The sequence below is a fragment of the Esox lucius genome, chromosome 12 (assembly GCF_011004845.1).
Source record: "Esox lucius isolate fEsoLuc1 chromosome 12, fEsoLuc1.pri, whole genome shotgun sequence".
Classification (NCBI taxonomy): domain Eukaryota; kingdom Metazoa; phylum Chordata; class Actinopteri; order Esociformes; family Esocidae; genus Esox; species Esox lucius.
In genome coordinates this window covers 26,699,540-26,723,444 of record NC_047580.1, presented here as the reverse complement: position 1 = coordinate 26,723,444, position 23,905 = coordinate 26,699,540, and the positions used below count along the sequence as shown (strand labels likewise).

Sequence of the window (23,905 nt, the reverse complement as noted above, 5' to 3'; positions counted from 1 at the left end):
TTAGCTCTTTAGTTGTAAACCAAGGTCACTCTGACACATTCTGACAGTTACAATGCATTTCTCACTGGCAGTTGGCTTCTCAAGAAAGCCTTTAAAACACCCTTTAAAAGCCACAAATTGTTATTACCTACAATTTTACCTAACATTATCTTCTGCCACACACTGACACACACACACACACACACACCCTGTGTTACAAATCTAGTGTAGACGCAAAAGTAAAATGTCATGTTCCCTAACCCTAACCCTAATCCTAACATTAACCTAATCTTAGCCTTAACCTCAATGTCCTGTCCTTCATGCCTAAACATAACCTAGTCCTAATGTCTAATCCTAACCATAATAGGAAGTTTCCCCCTAAACCCTTAAGCCAGAAAATTATTTTGATCCTAGTGAGGACATCCCTATTTTATGTTTTTCTTACCTTCTGGGGACTAATAGTTCCCAGAAGTTATGTAAATCATGTCCACACACACATATGGAAACACTGACTGAAGCAGTAGTAACTTCCAGTAAGGCGTGTACAGATGATATTTACCTAAAACCAGTACATGGCCAGGCCTGTCACCTGTCAAACCCCCCTGTTCCTTCTGAGAAGATACAGAAGTAAAAATCTCATCTCTCTGTGGGGCGGCCATCTTAACACGGTCCTCTGGGAAAACAACCAGGGAAATATGAGTGCTTTTGTTGTGTGACTTGTCCAGGCCCTGTCAGACCACAGCACTGCCCTGCTCCTGGCTGTCATTCTGCTGGCTGGCAGGGCCCAGAGACAGGGTGACAGCTAGCCCCTGAGGGAACCCAGCCTGGGGAAGGAGGGATGGAGAGAGGGCAGCGAGGAGAGGAGACACGAGTGGAGAGTCCGGGTCCCTGTGCCAGCAGCGCGCTGGCCAACACACCTGTGGCTACCTTCCAGGGGCCTCCTCACAGCTCTCTCGTCCACTCTAAATCAACCAGGCCAGAGAAGCACTGTGGTGCTGTCACATCTGAAGGGCATGGTGCCCAACAGATCTTCTCTATGGGTGGGCTGGCTTGAAGTACTGTACGTTCCAATCGTCTTGGTAGTGGTTAAGTGTAGGCCCTTCAGAATCAATCATACTGTGACAGATGACTGAAGATCACCACATCTCCTGCGTGTGAAGGGTGCTTGATGCTATTTGGATGAATGGAGTAACTCCACTGTTTGCTTAAATAAGCTGCACAGATGTGCACACTGCCCAGCAGGCTCAAGCAAGACTGATGCCCCCGGCTCTGACTGCTGGGATTGACTCTTTCTAGTAAGACTCTCACTTTACATTTGACTCTATCTTTTCCTCTTACTCTCTTTTTGGAATCTTACTCTCCAGAGACAGACTCTCTTTACTCTCACCCTTCATCTCCATCTCTCCCTCCTCCTTCTTGCTCTCTTATCATTCCTCCTCAGCACAGATAGAGGCCCTTATATAGCCTGCCCAAAACAATACTGAGAAGTAAGACTCCATTTAGATGTAAATCTTATGATGACTTGACTTTCTTCCTGTGTGGTTCTGTTGTCTTCAGGCAGAGGATCGTATCTTGTGGATGATGTCTCAATTATCCTACTAGACAGTCCGCGTCTTCAACTTTGGCAATGTGAGCTTGCTCCTCCTGCTTTTCCCCTCTGCCTCTTTCTTTCTTTCCCTCCCTCCCTCCCTCCCTCCCTCCCTCGCTCTCCTTCTCATTCTCTCTGTGCTTTGTTTCTCTCTCTTTTCCTCTGTCTCTGCCATTGCACGCCTCGGTTTTCAGCATAAGTGAGATTCTTGACACTGCGTGCCGCATCTAATATTTATACCATGTACGTAGGTGGATGGGATGCCAAACGGAGGGAGCTGAATGCAGCAGCTAGCGCAGACAGGCAGCTGGAGGGTGATTTAATATGCAGTTCTGATGCTTGATCTGATTGACACTTGGTGATGGCACACCGAAGACGCGATGGTGCAGACCGTTTGATGGCGTTCTTCCCTCCTGTTCTCCCCTCTGTGTCTGCTTCATGAATCCCCGTTATTGTTCTCATTCAAAGACACCCTACAGCTAGTTGCCTGCAATATGTGCTGCTGCACTGCTAACGTTTAAACTCCGGGAATTCAATTATTGTGTTTCTTTCTCTCCTGCCCTCAAATCTTCAATAACAATGTGCCAAATCATAAATCCCACTTTGTGTTCATTCCACAATTTGTCCTCTTCAGAGGGACTGTGCCATGGGCTGTATGCAGGGGACAGAATATGACTAGCATCAATCAGTCTGATTTAGTGTTCAGGTCCAATATGTTCAGATGAATGTTGCTCTTGTCCGTCCCTATGTTTACCACCTTTGCCTTTCGTTCCACTAAAGCAGCCATTTTATCTTCCCTCTCCATCTCCGCTGCCCTCTGTCACTGCAAGGGAAAGGAGGAGAGGGCTGTCTGCTCTGTTTTATCTGATCCTGGTAAAAAGGCAACATCCCAATTGTCTTGTCCATGACATGAAAGACAGGTGTGGCTTTATTGAGCATGTATGGTGATAAACGACTGCTAAAGTCCAGTATTGATGGACTGTTGTGTTAATATTTGAGAGAAAATGTACAGTATAGTTGTGTTGGCCTACCTGTGTACTCTGACCAGCTTAGTAGGATGGTAACAAGATAGCTTAACTGTATTCTGTTTTCTCTGTGGCAGAATGTATGAGATGGGTTTGGGACAAGTTTTTATCCAGGCATCTGGACATGTGAGCCTCTCCTTCTGCCCGTGTTTACGTTGGCTCGCTCTCTCTCTGTCTGTTTCTCTCTCTCTCGTCTGTTTCCTTGACATGTGCAGATAATGTATTGGTGTGGAAGTGACGTCAGGCCTCTCCAGAAACAGTCTGCATTAGTGAGGGAAATGTTTCTCATTCCCCTGTATGACGCTCCAATGTTAACCCATCATCCTACCATCCATGTTCCCATTGTCCCTGTTAGCCCACCATCCTACCATCCATGTCCCCATTGTCCCTGTTAGCCCACCATCCTACCATCCATGTCCCCATTGTCCCTGTTAGCCCACCATCCTACCATCCATCTCCCCATTGTCCCTGTTAGCCCACCATCCTACCATCCATGTCCCCATTGTCCCTGTTAGCCCACCATCCTACCATCCATGTCCCCATTGTCCCTGTTAGCACACCATCCTACCATCCATCTCCCCATTGCCCATGTTAGCCCACCATCCTACCACGCATCGCTTATTAAAATCTGCAATGCTGGTGCCTATGGATGACAACCTTTTGGAAAATAATGTAAATTAAGAATAATTTACTGTCAGGAGTGTTTTTTTGGTTATACATTTGCTCATTTGTTACAAACTATCTACAAGTCCTCTTTACAACTGACTTTGATGCTGTGGCAGTTTGAAGATGTGCAAGAGTGCACCTGGGTAGAAACAGGAATCTTTGTAGCGGGTCCGTTGAGTTCAATGAGTACATTGCTTGTCTGCTGTTAAATAGCCCTAAATAAATACTGTAGGTCTTTTAAAACAATTGTTGTGTCTGACAATTCATTAATTACTGAAGTGTAATTGACACGTGTTGAGACATTGGCTAATCAAATAGCACTATGTAATCTTCCAACCTGGTTATTTTGGCATGGTAATTCTAAATGAAAAATCCAATATTTGCGGTGCTGATTAGCTTCTGTCACAAATCACACGGCCGGAACAGGTTAACGTTGCTTATGAAGAAGGTATGTTGAGCTATTGAAATATATAGAGATGTTTTCATTCTTTACTATAGCCTGCAAGCTTCCAGCAAGTGACCCCCTTACTTCTGTTCTTACTGCGTTGGACATATTTAGATTACCACCATTTACCCATCTGTTAACCCATCATCCTACCATCCATCTACCCACCACCACAGTTACCCATCATACTTCCATCCATCTACCCACCACCACTGTTACCCATCATCCTACCATCAGTCTACCCACCACCACTGTTACCCATCATCCTACCATCAGTTAACCCATCATCCTACCATCCATCTACCCACCACCACTGTTAACCCATCATCCTACCATCAATCTACCCACCACCACTGTTACCCATCATCCTACCATCAGTCTACCCACCACCACTGTTACCCATAATCCTAACATCAATCTACCCACCACAACTGTTAACCCATCATCCTACCATCAATCTACCCACCACCACTGTTACCCATAATCCTAACATCAATCTACCCACCACCACTGTTAACCCATCATCCTACCATCCGTCTTTCCATCATTCTCCATCCCTCTCTCCATTGCCAACCATCTGCTCATCTCCTCGCTATTAATAGCAGTGAGGTAGGTAGCGGAGTGTGTTCTGTGGGTGGTTATTAGTGAACGGACTGTCATCCTTGTATTGTGTCCCATAATATCCCACTTGTTCATCCGGGGGGCCAGTGAGTCCTTAGAGGAACAGAGGTAGAGAATGGGGAGCATTGTAGGCTGTAACAGTGTGCCGGGGAACAAAGCCCACAGTCATTACGGAGAGCTACAGCTAACTCCCTTGTGAACCAAGGAAGGGTTGTTAATTCACGTGAGATAACACTCATTTCCATCCTAATAAATGGAGGGTTAAGCTACATTCGTGTTTAGCTCAGATGTCTGATTAGAGCCATCAGAATTCAATCAGACCAAGTGAGGCAGTCTAGAATGATTTGCAGTAGGCCTCCATGATGGTCCCTGTACACCAAGCAATTGGAGTTAATAAATAAACATTTGCTTTTTGCCTCCTGCGTAGTGACCTTCAGCACGCTGCGCTGACTATATCATTGGTTTTTGAAGATGCGTTTATTCCATGGAATTATTATTTTTCCTCAGTATTCCCACATTGCCAGGTAAGTGTTGGTGATTCCTAGATCATCACAAATTCCTACATACTATTATTTTATTCACATTGAAGAAGAAATACTGTCCCCAACTGGGAACACCCTGCGCTGGCCCCAACTGGGAACACCCAGCGCTGGCCTCCACAGTTGAGGGACAAGCTGTGGCCCCTACAGTTGAGGAACAACCACTGGCAGTACCTACTGTCAGTTTATTCAACATATGATCTGCAGATCAGTAGAGGGAGGTCAGTGCATTCACTCATGTCCTGTGGTTATTACTGGCAGGATGTCCTTTTCCCTTCTCTCTTCCCCTTCCTTGCTCTCCCTCCAGACATCTGCGGACCCTGCGGAAGTCGTGTCACTGTCTGGCAGGTGTCTGAGATTGAGACACACAGCCCTGGCTGGGAGTTGTTGAGCCTTGAAGGCCTGTGGCTGCAGCGCTGTAGACCTCACAATGATTGAGACGGACAGACCTATCTGAATCACCTCTGATGACACTGCTCTTTCTGCTATTCTAATCATTTTCCTCCAGAACGGGCCCCGTCAAACACTATGGCTGATCACTATCAACTGTGGCCGACAGCTGGGAGAAGACGTGTATCTTTTAAGCTTTTCTCTCTGTAGTTCTATAAAATGTTTGGGAAGAAAATTGCCTCTATTCCTGTGTGTGGGTGTGTATGTATATTGTGTACACAGACACACACCCACCCACACACACACACAAACACACGGCCAGTGTACAACTGCTATTGGCTATTCCTAGACACAACACTTTCTACAACCCTCAACTGTAGTATACTGGCCCTTTACCATTAACCCTGCTTTTAACTTACTGCTACTATAAACTAGTAACCAACCCAAAAAAGTAACTGATAATTAATTATATACACTAGCACCTTTCCCAGCTCGTATCTGAAATGGAATGTGTGTGTGTCACCTATGATTCCCAGAATGCTCAGATTAGGGACTGCTTTTCAACGGCCTACTAAAACGCATGCACCATTACAAGGGATAGTGTGTGTTCTGCAAACCAGCATTACACTGTGAACCGCCAGGCCCATGACACTGTGAACCGCCAGGCCCATGACACTGTGAACCGCCAGGCCCATGACACTGTGAACCGCCAGGCCCATGACACTGTGAACCGCCAGGCCCATGACACTGTGAACCGCCAGGCCCATGACACTGTGAACCGCCAGGCCCATGTGTGGGTAGGTACACCCTGGTGTGTACCTCTGAAAGATGAGACAGCAGTAGAGCCTGAGGAGAGAACATTTGATAGACTGTCTGTTTGCCCCCCATCTGCGGGTATGTTTGTGTATACAGCGCATCCATTGTGAGTCCTGTCTAGTCTATGAGAGTCAATGAGCACAGTGGAAGGAAAAGAGCATTATGTGTTCTCCTCAGACTCTCCTGAAGGGTTGCAGTGACTTTTGAAAGCAGCTGTAAGACCTGCCGTGACAGAACTGGGCGAGGCTGCCTGCGCCACTACAAAGCTGTCTCAGCCTCTCTGCTTCCTCTCTTATCATTATTAAAGAATAAAAAAATTGCCCAGACTGACAGGGCAAAATGAGAGGAGTCAGTGGTCTTGTCAGTGGAGAAAGAAGCTTAGGCAAGGGATGAATGGTATCTAACGGCTCTTGTAGTCCATGTTGCACAGTTAATGTACTGTGTGTAACTTTTTAACACTAGCTTTTCATGGATGTTTTACCAAGAGTTTCTTAGGAAGACAGGGTTTCGGCCTCCATGAAGTACGAAACATTAAGGGAGTTATCATTCATTCTGAAGTTTTTCTTGGCTTTGCAACATTGAGGCATGGTGACAATGGCCCGATGCAAAACCCCCATGTGAGGAGAATCTATTATGTGTAATTCCAGTAACCTGACTCTTATTGACAGGAGCACTGATGCCAGGGAGAAGAATAGGAGCCATTTGGAAGACAATTATGAATTTAATTAGGTGTGAGGGAACTGTGGTGAAATTCATACAGCCTCTACAACATAATCCTCTTCCCCTACAAATATCACCCAGTCGGATTAGCACAGAGAGCTAAAGGAATGATTTGACTCAGACACCCAGAGTGATGGCAAGAGTGAGGGAATTAGGACAAAGGAGAAAAACCGAGGGGTGGACAGAGATGTTGGGCAGAGAGTTAGAGGTGAGCTAGATAGAGGGGTTTATTAAGGGAGAGATGGTCTTTTCTGTGGAACACACGCGCAGACACATGCTCTACCTGTCACGATGTTCCCTGCTAGACAAATACAAGCCTCCAGAGTCTGAGACTCATTCACAGAGACAAAGACCAGATTTCATATTCAACACTGTATTGGCGCTACTTAAATCATAACCATTCAAATGTTAACTGAATAAATTGCACAACTGTCATCTGGGGCTAAATATTAGTCTATCCAACCCGGGCCAGCAGTACCTTGGTCTCCCATGGTAACTGAGTGCGGGGGCTCTGTCGGGAGGCCGGGCCGTCCTTTTAGATTCATTAGAGAGACTGAGACACTGTGTTGGCGCTGCACAATCCCTGATTTTCAATTACAATACCAGATTAATACTAATCAACACGCAGTTGGTCGCTCTGATGAGCTGTGCTAGAACAGCGTGCATAATAGCATCTGTTTCCGTACCGCTCTACAGCCAGTTTGCTTGCTTTGGGCCTGGGAATGGCTGAGGAGTTGCAAAGGGAGTGTGGGGGTAGACAAAGACAGAATGCGTTTGGAAACTGAGCTTCTGTTTTTTCTGACGACACAACGAGGCCTAACAGTTGAACCTCAGCCCCTATGCCAGTCACTTCAAGCTACACTTAATGAAGAAACAATAGATATATATACTTATGCAACGCCTGGTGCTAAAGATTTGCCCGATTTGGACTCAATAACTGTTTACAACAACTTATGCAGCAATGACTGCAACCAAACGCTTCTTGTAGTTATTGATCAGTCGGTAGAGGAATTCTGTCCCACTCATCCATTTAGAACTTCTTTAATTCTATGGCATTTGTGGTTTTTCTAGCATGTACTGCTTGTTTCAGGTCCTGCCACCACATCTCTGTTGGGTCTGGACATCCAGTTCCTGATGCGGCATCCCCAAACCATGACACTGCCATCGCCATTCTTGACTGTTGGTATGAGGCTCTTAGTGTGAAATGCGGTGTTTGGCTTTTTCCAGACCTAATGGTGTTTCCCAAAAAGTTCCACTTTTAACTCCGCTGTCCATAGAACATTGTTCTAGAACTCTTGAGGGTTATCCTATGCTTTTTGGCAAACTCAAGATGAGCCTTCATGTTTTCTGTGAGCAGTGGTTTCTGCTATGAATCCCATTTCGCCCAGTGTCTTTTTCATGGTGGAGTCATGACCTGAACTCTGACCTGGCCTTAGCTGAGGTAACAGAGGCCTGGAGATAGATGCTGTTCCAGGTTTTTTTTCCTGAATGATTGTGCGACTTGCTCTTGGAGCTGGGAAGATTCTCTACTGTCCCAAACATTCTCTGTTTGGACAATATGGTTGTGACTGTGGTTTGGTTTAGCCCCAGAGCCTTAGAAATGGCTTTGTATCCCTTTTTCAGACAGATTTCCGTCAACAACAGTTTTTAGGAATTTCATGTGATTTTGGCTTGATGTGGCTGTGAACCCTGTGTACTTCAATTCAGATATCTATATCTACTCATACCATGGGTGTTATGCAACATCATTTTGTTACCGTTTTACATTGAGAACCATATCTCTCAGTCATGCGTGCGTGTGTGTGTGAGATTTGGCATTGAGGAATGTATTTATATGACCGTAGGGGAGGAACGTACAGTATGTCAATGGACGACCCCTGGACTGAACACTAGGTACCATGTAATGTTACTGTCAACTGAATCGGAGTGGTTTGGGCCTGTTTGATGAAGGAGATTTTTAGGCTGTATATGACACAGGGCTGATTTAGCCCAGCTCGGCATGCCATGAGCATAACACACGGAGTTAATCAGTCTGTCGACCATGACCCTGGACCTACCCATGACACTGAGCTATCAATGACATCATACAATAACAATGGCTCTGGCTTAAGCCAAGACAAGGCGAAGCACTGAACGCTGTGTGTTTGAAACTTAATACTGTTTATGATCAACTCTGCGCCCTGACCTGGAGGTCCAGCGTTTGCTGACTTTCTCCAATGAGTGAATGTGCTGATCAACCAAAACACGTGGAAAACAAAAGCCCAGATGTTCCTTACTGCTTTGATCCCCTCATCCAGCCTTGTCCGTCCATCACTCGTCATGTGAAATTATTTATATCACCAGCATCTGTTCAGTTGTGAATACCAAAGGATTTGCCTCAGACTCACTCAAACGGCACCAAACGGACTGCAAAACAGCTAAATAGTTACTCACCAGACTTTCAGATTTTTTTTGGTCTGCTCAGTTATTCTGGGTTTTCTCTGTGCTGTCCGATATAACTTGTGTTTCCTAAGTAGACCTATTTCATCTATCGTTCAGAATGACTAATCTGCTTGGTCTGTCCGGTCCCCTCCTGGTCTGGTGTGTGCTGCGGGGTTTATCGAGTCTGGCGGTGCAAGCCTTCAAAGGGAAACCGAGAAAATCATAAGCTAAATGCCAGTGTCCGCTGGCTGAGCAGTGCTTATCGGCTTCACTCCCCCCCCCCCCATCACGCTACACCCTACTTCAAGGAGGGGCTCTGGGCCCCAATCATCCCTCACACACCATCTCTCCCTAACCCTGACACAGGGTGGAAATGGATGCAGGCGGGGGAGTCCGTCTTCATTTCTGTGGTACTGTTGACCGAGGCCGGGCCCCCGTCAGCCGCCTGGTTTCTATGACAGGAGTGTGCTCGCTGTCGCCTTTACCCGGGGCTCCAGGGATGATGGATGTCTGTAATGTAGGAGAGTGGTTCATGTCCCCGCGGAGGCAGTCGTCGCTGCTGAGCTGACCTCCACGAGGTGGAGGAGGTGAGGTGTGAGTGGAGGCATGCATCAGGCAGCACTTCGCTGCACTGCACGGCGAGGACAAGGACAGTGTTTGTGGATCTCAGGCGCGCACGTGCACACACACACACACACACGCACGCATGCACACACACGGACATCACTCGCTCTCCATCTCACAGCTTACTCAGCCTGATGATACCACACTGAGAGACAGGTAGTCACATTCACACTGCGCCTCTCCTCATGTGAGTCTCGTGCCTGAGGTCAACACTACAAATGGTGACGCACACCTCCACAGCCTATGTTTCAGCATCCCACTACAACTTCACGTCCACATATGACCACACGCGTCCACATATGACCACACGCGTCCACATATGACCACACGCGTCCACATATGACCACACGCATCCACATATGACCACACGCATCCACATATGTCCACACGCGTCCACACACATTCACACATGTCCACATATGACCACACGCGTCCACATATGACCACACACATTCACCCATGTCCACACATGACCACATGCATCCACACGCGATCCTCCAAGTGATGGACTCAAGGCACTGGGGAGGTGGGACGAGGCTCCTGTGTCTCTTTAAACACAATAACGGTCTCCTAATGAATTTGCCATATTGGAAATGCTATAGTGAGGGTATAGGACATACGAAGTCCCCTCAATGCATTGTGGTCAGACACGTACCCACGCATACACACACCCCATCTTGCTGGGGTTTTACTTAGTCTCCATGTTTCTCCTCTCTTGGGGTTCTGCCTGTCACATTCCAGATTCCACTAACAGCTTGAATTGACCATTGATGGTTAGAAATGGAGTGTCCTTTGGTTCGCTATGATATCATCTTTCGAAGTTGGATGCTTTTACAAAATAGAGATTGAAATGTCCAAACTCAAAAGCTGTGTAAAATATCAAGTGAAAACTTTACCCTTTTTCCCTATTGTATGCCTATATCATATCCTTCTGAGAGCCGCTCGTCATTTCTCTGGCCTCTCCAAGGGAGGTAGCTTGGGTACAAAGATGACTCTGAAGGATGTCTGAAATATGGCAGAGGAGATAGCTCTGCTTTGATCTCCCAACAGTCTTCCATCCTTATAAAGTGTTGTTGGCCACCCAAGAAACAGTTAACAGTAGGGTGTATGGGTCATCAAACCCCTGACCACACAGGCCTTTGGTTTAAGGGAAGCCCCATTCCCCAGATCCGACTGGAGGCCAACAGACATTAGAGGCTTCATGCTGAGATAAAAGACCCCGCCCCCCTCATCTCTGTTGCTCCGTCTTTCATCCTGGGTATGGACCAAGCAGGAAGCTGACATGTGCTTCTGAGAGACATCTCCATCGCCAGGCAAAATTAGGCCTTTTCTCTGCATGTTACGGTCATTGTAGATCACAGGGTTGATCCCTGTAGCGAGGTGGTGTGCTTCCCTGTGGCCCGGCGGACCGGGTCCGGCCGTCACCGACAGACCGCTTGGCACCGGGGGGCAACAGGCAGTCAGTGCTCCACCATAACCATCCTTGCAACACAACAACATGCTGTTTTTCCTCTTCCACAGGGCCAGTCATTGTTTCATTTAAACGGCTCCCAGTGAAGTCTGTTGTTTTAGAGGACAGGAGCTCTAGTCACAAAGCAATATTGGCATCCCCCAAATGAGCCCCGGCTGAGGGGAGACCATAAGTCATCAAGACGACTCCCACACACATTAAGCCGTCTGCTTCTCCTTAGCACTGTTACTGTCTACAAGGCAACCAACTAATAACTAACGAGGGGACCGAAGCTCTCCACCGCCAACTAGATTAAAACAGTACTAAACCAATCAGAAGCTTTGGGTCCACGATAAGGGTTTCGGTATTACACAGGGAGGGAAGCCAGCGTTAACAAGCTAGCTGGTCATCCTCTGCTGAGAGTGAGTGTACGCCGTATTAGCGGACGCTAACAGCTAAGCACTGAGGAGAAGCCATCTGTTTCCATTGCAAAGTGTAATGATGATGATTGCTTTTGCTATTAAAAGCTTGTGACATTAAAAATAACTACAGCACAGGCTGAATGAATGCCTTTGTATATCCTTTAGTACAGTGTTTCCCAACCTTTTTCAATTGCCTTGCTCTGATAACCCCTGAAGTACCGCCTCATATTAATTTTACCAGAACGCCTATGGTGTCATGAGTGTTCTCAAGTACCCGCTGTTGATAGGTCCAGTACCCCCAGGGGTCCTCGTACCCCTGGTTGGGAACCACTACTTTAGTAGATGAGGAAATCCTTCTCTGGACACATGATGTAATACTGTCCTCATTCCTACCAACGCTGTGTCCCGTTTTAGAGGCCCCGCCAAGACCAAGACACCCTGTGTTGTATGTAAAGGAGGTCCTTATTATTCTTTTCTACGTTCCTTCTGGCCCAGCCATCCACTAGATTTCTCTGTACTCTGATGGACTGCCGTCATGCTGTGGCCGCTACATTGTGACCTCTCTGACCGAGGTCTGAGCTCAAAAACATGACCCCTCCCTGCATCTGCATACCCCAGAGTCCTGGTCATTGGCTTGAGCCAGCTGTGCACGATGAGATGAATCAACAGCAATCCCCTGTCTGCTCAGCGCAAACTGGCCCCTGCAGAGGGAAAGCCTTTAATTGGACCCCTACAGGAGCCCAGCTAACTGTGAGCCCTCCTAATCACAGTATAAGGCCGGCCCTCATTCTGTCAGTCATCTCCATCTCACTTGTGCTTCTCCATAGAAGCTAATTTACTTTACACAGATGGATTCCGACAAGCCAGTCTCATCTACACTCTGACCCAGAGAAGTGGCCATTTGATTATTTGTTCCGGACACTTAGCCGGAAGGTGACCGGGTGTGATGGGGTTTGTTAGGGTGTCAGTCTGCCCCACGGTGGAGAGCCAGTGGGCATCCGTTTGGTGACCCTGGGATTGTAGCATTTCTTTAATGATGTACAAATTAGATGGTACTAAGGCTGGCCCACAAGCAAAGTCTGGCCTCATTAAAGACCCTCTGGTGGCTGCTAACTCTCCATGTGGCCTCTCGCCCTTTCAGACCTTTTCAGATTCAGAAGTAAGCCTCACTGTGTGCTGGAAATGATTGATTTTAATATTTTCGTTGGTTAGCACAAGGGTCCACTGGAGCTGAGGATGGTGTGTGTTTTGTGGCCTGAGGGAGCGAGTGTGTCCTTATTTGTCCATACAGTCAATCCCCCGTAATTAGTCCCCTGAAATTGATCGAACCCCCCCCCCCCCCCCCCCCCCGTTTTCTAATATTACCTCTGCTATCTCTGCAAAGGCTGGTGTTTGATGGAACCGAAGACTCCAGACTGATGGCAGCGTTTAAGGACTGAGTCTGGTCCTTCTGTTAAATGGTTCGGATCTAGGGTGATGAGGCAGGGGGCCAGTGAAGTGAGGACAGAAGATACCGAAGAGCTATGGGAGTGAAGAACGAGAGCTGGGAGGCTGATTGCTAGACGGGAGGTTACCTCACAGATGGTTCTGAAAATGAGCAGTCCTGGGGGATAGGCTGGACCCATCAGTCTTTGATTAAGAGCGAGAATGATGCTGATGGGAGTGAGTTTTGGAGGCTAGGGGTTAGTTCCCATCCCATGTGGCATTGCGTCATCATTCTTCTCTCTCACTTCGTCCACTCCGTCCACCGCTCCAGAGCCTAGATGATGAGGCGAGCCCATTGTGTTCAATAGGAGCCCGGCTCTCCAGCGATGCCTGCCGCCTAACAGCATAGTGTGTGTGTGTGTTATCTCCAGAGATATGACAGATTGAGCTGATGCTACCTGACAGCTGGGCCACGAAGGGTCATATGTCGTGTAAACAGTGACAGAAAGAAATAACATGCTATGTTTCACATGCTATGTAACAACTGGTGAGGTAACTAGCAGTCAAAATCTGTTAGTTGGCCACACCCATTTGGCAATCTATAGTATTGTTACTAGAGTCCCTTCCCGTGATGCCGCACAGTACAGACTGAGGCTTAGCTCTGTAAATCTTGGTAATTTAATTCCTATTACTTCTTACTCTTATTTAATGAGCAAGTAATTTCCAGCCTTGATACTTTATCTGACATTAAAACTCACAGGCTTTTGGGAGCGGACTTTCTAAACTGGTTCCTATCAAGATGTGGACCACTCAGGCGAATCCGGACATTATTATCATGACAGAAATCTGGATAAGAGTGTCTGCTAAACGACTAAAATATAAATGTAATTCAGAGAGTGTGCCTCGGCATTCTTCAGCTCTTTAATTCAATGATAACATTTCCACTGTCCATACTATTCTTCTTTTTTCTTCTAAGTCTGTGTGTTCATAGATGTTAAAACCTGAGAAATCATTCCCCACAATATGTTTTTTTGGCAGGTCTTTGCTGGGAAAGAAAGGATTTCTGTCTTAGGGGTTATGTTTACGGTAAAACGTACCATTGGGCATAATGTCTGAATTGGGATGAATTACTTTTAGGTTCAGGCGTTATCGGTTAGCTTTAGGGTTTGGTGTTAGGGCTAGGTTAGGTTTAGGCATACAGTTTGTTATTGACGTTCAGGTTGTGGTCACAGTTAGGAACAGTGTAGGCCAGGGGCCACTTATTTTCTTTATGGCCATCCTCCAATCTGGGACCCTGGATAGCCAGGTGGCTGCAGTTAAAGATGAGGTAGAACAGAAAACCAGCAGGCCCTGGCCCTTGTACGATAACAGCTGAATACCCCTGGTTTTGGGTTACAGGGTGGCGAATATGGATTTCTGGGTTAGGCTTTCATGCTTCCAAAAGGATAGAAAAACACATTTGTGGGTGCGTGGGGAAATGGTTCCAGGACAAATTCCCATGGTGGGGGAGAAAGATCCCCCCCCCATCACCTAACATGGGAACTGTGCCGACCTGGGGGAGGAGCTTATGGGCTCAGCTCTGTGAGTACAAATGTGGTTCCTTAGGTCATAATATGTAGAATAGCTTTCTGGGAACATGTGACCACAGAATTGAGGTTCACCAGATCAGTTGCATGACCGAGATGGCTTTGTTTCTCTGACCCAAATTCCTGGCATTCGTTGTGCCACTGAAATGCCTATAGACTCTCAGTGTGTAAAGACACATTTTTCTTTGGGCCATTGTTGTCACTGCCTTTACCATGCAGTATTGAACACTCCCTTAACACAACATTAACATTACTTGTCATTCTGGGAAGATACCGTTTGTATTAAATACTTTTATATTTGACATATGCTGTATGCGTCAGCAATTACTGATGTGCCAGCTCAGTGCTCAACAGAGTAAGTAAGGCATTTCCGTTTTTTTGGTCACATTATTCAACTCTCACTAGCTGTCTGTAGATTCTTCCAGTGTGTGTGGTTGCGCTGGAAAAACGCTCTAATAACCATTTTAATCCAATTATCATCTAATAAAGTATTTACGTTTATTGACTTCTTTAACAGTGCCCACACTAATCAATTCTACACATACTGTCCTTTGAGCCTCCTGGGGACAGTTAGTGTATCAGTATGTGTCTTAGCCAACCAATGGCACGCAGCTAATCTGCCATCTCAGTGGGCAGTCCTTTTCATCACCCTGGGGGACGAATCAGAGCGACTTGTTTTGATTTCATTTATTCATGAGAGAGGTGGGCGATCTCGCCACAACACCCCTTGATGCCTGTGCATACACCACTGAGCCAGCCAGGCCTGTTCCTACGGCACGGTCTTCGTGATGCTAAAAATGGATCTATTCCCCAGTCAGGATTAATATTGAAAATCATGTGTAGGCTACATAAACATTTTAGATTGGTTCTTTTCAATTGGTTGTTCTGAACAGATTTTGTTTGCAGATCCCATCTCATGTACACTAGGTATGTTGCAAGTAGCCAAACTGATCATTCAGACTTTTACAGTAACCACACAAACACACACACACACACACACACACACACATTCCTTTAAACAACAAACCGCTGGACTCTGAGCTGCTGCTCACCAGGGGATATGGCCTCTCTCTCTCTCCATCTCTCAGTTTGAGGGGAATGTCTGAATTCCCCTTCCTCGAACTCCGCCTGAACCTCTGTTGCTCCTCAGTTCCACTGCCAGCCGTTGTAAGGTTCTCCTGTATTCATCTGGATATTTCATGATTTAACCACATTATTATCTACCAATGAAGCTTAAGCCCCTTTACTCCATCCCTGTAGTGCCCCTGTCACACAATGCCGTCACACAGCCCAGCTATGTTTTTAAACTGGAATCGCGCACTGTCTGCCGCAATCACCAGCGGCTATCATATTGTTGATGTTGTTTTAAAAGTGACAATAGGTCTATTTCATTCCCCCACTGGCGGTGTTGTCTTCAGAAGTCCTAAATGCTCCCTCAGTGTAATCCTGTGCTGACCCGTGTGTGTTGTCCTGCTGTCCTCCAGGCAAGGTGCTGAACACGGACCTGCGTCACTACCTCAGTCTGCAGTTCCAGAAAGGCTCGCTGGACCACAAGCTCCAGCAAGTGATCAGGGACAATCTGTACCTGCGCACCATTCCTTGTGAGTAGGACTGGCCCAGTCTTTGTCCCCGCCTCCGTTTTCACCCAGGGCTCTCTGTGTACAGTGTTCCATTAATACATGTTTACATTTCCGGACTGCTGGCCACTTTACTGGCCGTCTAGTTTCTCACATCAGCTGGCCAGTGAAGGAAACCTCCTCTCTGGTGTTTTGCTGGCCAATCTACAGACACTATGCAGTACCGTCTCATTTTCCAAACATGTAGTACCAACATTCTTTATCACCTCATTTCCTTATTGGTTAACATGCTGTCATCTTACCCTATTGGTCTACTCAAGGCAGCTGAATGCACTCCCATCAACCAACCACAGCCCATCAACCTGCAGTGCCATAGCAGTAAGAAAGCAGACACATAACAAAGCCCCTGTTTTGAGGGTAATTTAAGTAAACTCATTAACTTTACTGTTACTCGTGTAATTTGCTCTGCGTAAGAGCTTCTGCTAAAATGCTAAAATGTAAAATGTAGTGAGGCATTTGTCATTTTCCAATAATTAATTGTTACATACAGTGACATTTGTTTTTTATCTCCATAAATGCATGTAGCCCCTTTAATCAGTTGATCAGTTTGCTTGTTCTCAGAAGGCCATGGTATTTCTACCATGAGAACACAATGTTTGGCATTTATGAGATCTTTCCACAGCATCTGTGTTGTTTGACTGATTGATGGATAGAGGGATTTAGGTAGAGTTGAGAAGATGTGTGACTTGTCAGTCATCATTCCATCTCTGTCTCTCTTTCCTTGTTTTTCCTTTTGGCACTTCACACGCATAATCACTCTTTGATAGACAAGTTAGGAGATATCGCACTCCAGTTTTAAATACTAATTTGCCTTGAAAGTTAATGTCCAGAATATGATACGTGTGTAATAGTTTTTTTTTTATTTATATTTCCAATAAAACCTGTGTTAGTAATTTGTTCTTCTAAGGTGTTTAACAGTGCTGCCAACTCTAGGCTTCATCCACCCACTCTGATCCTTTTAACTCGGATAAATACGTGATGTGGAAAAGCTTTTTTTTTTATATCCCTTTAGTGATTGTCAAATGGACAAAAGGGCCAATTGCCGGGATTCAAAGTGCAACGTGCAGATTTGCTTTGCTACTCTTCCAAATTAGATAGCAATTACTCTCCATTTCACAATTTATTAACGTTACGGGACTAATTTATTATCTTTTTGAGTCACGTTTTAATTTGCATTTAAAAAGTTTCTCATTTGTGATTTTGTTTTGGAGGAAGAGCCATTCCATGTCTCCTGAACAGCAGTGTCTCTCATGTGGAAATATAAGGCTGATGAATAATTAGGAGTAACAGGCAACAAAATAAATTGCTAATGTTCTTTTTCGCTGGATGGAACCCGTATATCAGTTCAGTCTGTCAGTTTCATTAGTCAATGCATTGTTAATGTTTTCAGTATGTAAATCATGAGGGGTTATAAACACTCCTGGAGACATTTATGGTAAATAGTGCTTAATGAAAAAAAAAAAAAGTCCATAACAGTTCTGTGGGGAAGTACACTACAGCAAGGGCTCCAGAGAGTCTTATGCTGCTCATTTTGATGTGTTTTTACTGTATTGAAACAGTGATTCATGGTAGACTGTAATGCTGCTCATTTCGATATGTGTTTACTATTGCTGTACATTGGTACACTGTATTATTGAAGCAAACTGCCGCCCCTGAGAAGGATCCCAATCCCCTTTAATCACAGAGTAAATGCACACATCATTAAAACAACATGTACTGTAGGGACACAATACAAACATTCTATGTTCACCTAAAAGTTCTAAAAGTACACCTGCAATTATGCAGTTGGGGATGATAGTGATGGTGGTAAGTCGGGAGAATTGGTGGGATATGAGAGTATATCCTGCACTGTAATTATAAGTATTTACAGATGATATGGTCCCAGTAGATGCTGGGGGATGAGCAGAGTGCAGCATAGTACTGCAATGTACAGTGGGGAGAACAAGTATTTGAAACACTGCCGATTTTGCAGGTTTTCCCACTTACAAAGCATGTAGAAGTCTGTAATTTTTTATCATATGTACACTTCAACTGTGAGTGACGGAATCTAAAACAAAAATCCAGAAAATCACATTGTATGATTTTTTTAATAATTAATTTGCATTTTATTGCATGACATAAGTATTTGATCACCTACCAACCAGTAAGAATTCCGTCTCTCACAGACCTGTCAATTTATCTTTAAGAAGCCCTCCTGTTCTCCACTCATTACCTGTATTAAGTGCACCTGTTTGAACTCGTTACCCCTATAAATGACACCTGTCCACACACTCAATCAAACAGACTCCAACCTCTCCACAATGGCCAAGACCAGAGAGCTGTCTAACAGCTCTCTGGTCTTGGCCATTGTGGAGAGGTTGGAGTCTGTTTGATTGAGTGTGTGGACATCAGGGATAAAACTGTAGACATGCACAAGGCTGGGATGGGCTACAGGACAATAGGCAAGCAGCTTGGTGAGAAGGCAACAACTGTTGGCGCAATTATTAGAAAATGGAAGAAGTTCAAGATGACGGTCAATCTCCCTCGGTCTGGGGCTGCATGCAAGTTCTCACCTCGTGGGGCATCAATGATCATGAGGAAGGTGAGAGATCAGCCCAGAACTACACAGCAGGACCTGGTGAATGACCTGAAGAGAGCTGGGACCACAGTCTCAAAGTAAACCATTAGTAACACACTACGCCGTCATGGATTAAAACCCTGCAGCGCACGCAAGGTCCCCCTGTTCAAGCCAGCGCATGTCCAGGCCTGTCTGAAGTTTGCCACTGAGCATCAGGATGATCCAGAGGAGGAATGGGAGAAGGTCATGTGGTCTGATGAGACAAAAATAGAGCTTTTTGGTCTAAACTCCACTCGCCGTATTTGGAGGAAGAAGAAGGATGAGTACAACCCCAAGAACACCATCCCAGCCGTGAAGCATGGAGGTGGAAACATCATTCTTTGGGGATGCTTTTCTGCAAAGGGGACACGACGACTGCACCTTATTGAGGGAGAATGGATGGGGCCATGTATCTGGAGATCTTGGCAGACAACCTCCTTCCCTCAGTAAGAGCATTGAAGATAGGTCGTGGCTGGGTCTTTCTGCATAACAACGACCCGAAACACACAGCCAGGGAAACTAAGGAGTGGCTCCGTAAGAAGCATCTCAATGTCCTGGAGTGGCCTAGCCAGTCCCCAGACCTGAACCCAATAGAAAATCTTTGGAGGGAGCTGAAAGTCCATATTGCCCAGCCACAGTGCCGAAACCTGAAGGATCTGGAGAAGGTCTGTATGGAGGAGTGGGCCAAAATCCCTGCTGCAGTGTGTGCAAACCTGGTCAAGAACTACAGGAAACGTATGATCTCTGTAATTGCAAACAAATGTGTCTGTACAAAATATTAAGTTATGCTTTTCTGATGTATCAAATACTTATGTCATGCAATAAAATGCAAATTAATTACTTAATTACTCATACAATGTGATTTTATATATTTTAGTTTTAGATTTTGTTATAGAAACATATATCGGCCAGATGTTTCACAATTGTGCTGTCATTAATGTCATGATAATTCCTAGTTGACACGTTCTAGAGAGGTTTCAGAAAGGTTTACCAACCTTCTTTCCTCCTGGTCCTTTTTTTCACATAAGAAAAATGTCAACCCACTGGCATTTGTCTAGCAAATATATTTTATCTTTTATATGAAATCTCAGTTTAATTACAGATAATCTCTTATACAGAAAGTGGTTAGATAAATTGATACCAACAGTCCAACACGTTCTATAGAATTACATCCCAATCAATTATAACTGTCTTTATCTCCACTACTTTAGAAGGTCGTAGCCCAGCTTCTGAATGTCATATTCATAAGACTAACCAAAGAGATTTCTACGTGCATCAGTCTCTTCTGGCCCTGGTATTTTTCAGCTTGTTTCTTGCCTAAGTAATTGCAGATATTTTTATATTGCCGGCTATACAGTGGATTTAAAGTCTACACACCCCTGGTAAAATGCCAGATTTTGTGATGTAAAAGAATAAAACAAAGATAAATCATGTCAGAACCTTTTCCACTTTTAATGTGACCTATAATGTGAACAATTCAATTGAAAAACAAACTGAAATCTTTGAGGGGAGAAAAATTTAAAACAATAACCTGGTTGCATAAGTGTGCACACCCTCTTATACACCCTCCGCATGAACCAATCACATTCAAACTCATGTTAAATAGAAGTCATTACACTCCTGACATCATTTAAAGTGACTCTGACATTCTCTTAGTTGCATCTCAGAGCAAAAGCCATGGTCTGCAGAGAGCTTCCAAAGCATCAGAGGGATCTCATTGTTGAAATATATCCGTCAGGAGAAGGGTACAAAAGAACTTCCAAGCATTAGATATACCATGGAACACAGTGAAGACAGTCATCATCATCAAGTGGAGAAAATATTGCACAACAGAGACATTGCCAACAACTGGATGTCCCTCCAAAATTGATGAGAAGATGAGGAGAAAACTGGTCAGGGAGGCTTCCAAGAGGCCTACCGCAACATTAAAGGTACTGCAGGAATTTCTGGCAAGTACTGGCTGTGTGCTACATGTGACAACAATCTCCCGTATTCTTCATATGCATAGGCTATGGGGTAGGGTGGCAAGATGGAAGCCTTTTCTTACAAAAAAAAAACATCTAAGCCCGGCTGAAGTTTGCAAAACAAACATCAAGTCTCCTAAAAGTATGTGGGAAAATGTTATGGTCTGATAAAACCAAGGTTGAACTTTTTGGCTAATTCCAAAAGATGTTTGTTGCAAAAACAACACTGCACATCACCCAAAGAACACCATACCCACAGTAAAGCATGGTGGTGGCAGCATCATGCTTTGGGGCTGTTTTTCTTCAGCTGGAACCGGGGCCTTAGTCAGGGTGGAAGGAATTATGAACAGTTCCAAATACTAGGCAATTTTGGCACAAAACCTTCACCCGTCTGTTAGAAAGCTGAAGATGACGAGGAAGTTCACCCTTCAGCACAACAATGACCAAAAGCACACATCCAAAAGCACAAAAGCATTGCTTCACCAGAAGAATAACATTTTGGAATGGCCCAGCCAGAGCCCGTACCTGAATCCAATTGAACATCTGTGGGGTGATCTGAAGAGGGCTGTGCACAGGAGATGTCCTCGCAATCTGACAGATTTGGAGCGCTTCACATGGCAAATATTGCCATGTCAAGATGTGCCATGCTGATAGACTCATACCCAAAAATCTAAAGGTGCTTCAACAAAGTATTAGTTTAAGGGTGTGCACACTTATGCATCCAGGTTATTATGACTTTTTTATTTTTATTTTTCTCCCTCAAAGATCAATTTCAATTGAATTGTTCATGTTATAGGTCACATCACAGGAACCTGGCATTTTAACAGGGGTGTGTAGACTTTTTATATCCACTGTAGATCAGAATTAAATATTTAAAGAAAACATTTGAAATTAGTGGTTATGTAAATGGCCTTCCACTGTGCAGAGAGCGGTGTGACTCCAACGATGGCCTTCCACAGTGCAGAGGGAGTCTGAATGGTCTCTCTCACTGGGATCCAGTTGCTTGGCCGCGCTCTGCATTTCCTCATTACAGTCTGAATGGCAGCTGCGAGTTCTTGACTTCTCCCCAGTCATCCTCTGAACACAGGCAGCGGCATCATTAAACTTTGCTACAAAGGACGAAGAGAGAAAAAGGGCAGGACAGGAAGGAAGGGGAGCCAGGGCCTGGGGTCCGAATCACCACGTAATCCTTGAAGCATGGCTGAACTTTGTGGTTCCCTCTCTTATCCTCTAGATAGTATATCTGTCGTGGTACTGCCCTATCTCCATGGAGGCTGATTGGGAGATGAACACAGAGAGAATGGTGTCAGGATATACGATGCCTTAGGAAAGTATTCAGACTCATTCACTTTCTCCACATTTTGTTGTTATGGGCATGAAATTCACTCCATGGAGGCTGATTGGGAGATGAACACAGAGAGAATGGTGTCAGGATATACGATGCCTTAGGAAAGTATTCAGACTCATTCACTTTCTCCACATTTTGTTGTTATGGGCATGAAATTCAACACTACTGTTGTTTGATCCTTGGGGTTTAAGTCCAGGTGTTTTGTAAAAGCACTTTATGACATCTGCTGATGTAAAAAGGGCTTTATAAATACATTTTGATTGATTTGATTATGGACTTCATTTGTGATTAAAAAACTTTTTTGCCATCAATCTACACACAATACACCAGTAAATGAAAATATGAAATATCTCATGTACACAGCTTTTCAGACCCATTGCCATGACGCTCAAAACTGTGCTGAAATGGATCACTTTGATCATCATTCATGCATCTAAAACTAGATTTGCCATCTGTGGATCCCAGACTTCACAGTTCATGGCAGAGAAAAGCTAAGACAGGAAGTCCAAGGAAATCTCCATAGACCTCTGAGATAGAAGTTTGAAACCACCAAAACTTGAGCGGGACATCCGGCCAAACTAAATAACCGGGCAGATAGGGCCTTGGTTAGTGACGTGAACAAGAACCAACTGGCCACTCTGACAGAGTTTCCGAACCTGCCAAAATGACAACCATCTCTGCGGCACTCCATAAATCTTTATTGTAGAGTGGCTAGAGGGAGGAAACTCGTAAGTAAAAGGCAAATGACATGCTCCTGAAGGACTCTGAAAGCATGGTGAAAAGTATTCTCTGATATGATTGGACCAAAGTCAAGCTATTAGACCTGATTGCCAAGCACTACATCTGGCAAAAACCAAGTAGGTCTCATCACCATCCCTACGGTGAAGGATGGTGGTATGAGCATCATGCTATGGGGATGCTTTGTAGCGACAGGGACTGGGAGATGGGTCACGATTGAGGGAAGTATGAACAGTGCATAATACAGAGGTCCTCATAAAAACCAAATCAACCAAAATATGGACTTGAACCCCGTTAAACATCTGCGGGGAGATCTAAAGATTCACCAATGCTCCCCATCAAATCTGACAGAGCTTGACAGAATTCACAAAGAGATTTTGCCCAAATCCAGGTGTGCACATCTGCTAGAGGCATATCAAAGAAGACTTGAAGCTTTGATTGTTTGTTTTACTGTAAAAATGTATATTTCCAATGTTGTTTTTTTACTGTTTCAATGGCAAGATGCTTGGAACAGGCTCGGTACTAAACCAGTCTGTAGAGGGAGACCGAGTGGAAGGGCATGACAGCTGTTAACCGCAAACGTAGACCGCTTCACCACGCTACGGCATCATAATAGGGAATATCTGTCCCTTCTGTTCTCATATTCAGGTTGATATGCCCCATTCTGGCTGTTAACAGTGATTTCACACATTGTCACTTTCAGCCAATTCAACCAATCACTTGGGCAGTGGTTAGTGATGATGTTTCTGTACAGCGTGTTCTATTTTAGCTAAATGCAAACCTCTGCCTTTAATGTAGTTGGTTACATCCCTGGTCTTCTGATGCTTTGTCCTATGGTTTGCATTTACCCTGAAGTACATTGAGTGAATGTTGGGGAAAATATCTTGGTTCCTCTCCAAACATAG

At 45.0% G+C, this 23,905-nt stretch overlaps 1 protein-coding gene across 2 annotated transcripts in view; it reads left to right on the top strand.

Annotated features, from left to right (window-relative positions):
• magi3a (membrane associated guanylate kinase, WW and PDZ domain containing 3a) overlaps window positions 1-23,905 on the top strand; it is a 129,407-nt gene that overhangs the window by 56,098 nt on the left and 49,404 nt on the right. For both annotated transcript variants that reach the window (XM_010901601.4, XM_010901603.3), the window contains exon 3: window positions 16,202-16,318. In XM_010901601.4, the coding sequence (XP_010899903.1) occupies window positions 16,202-16,318 (117 nt within the window). The remainder of the gene's footprint in view (window positions 1-16,201; window positions 16,319-23,905) is intronic.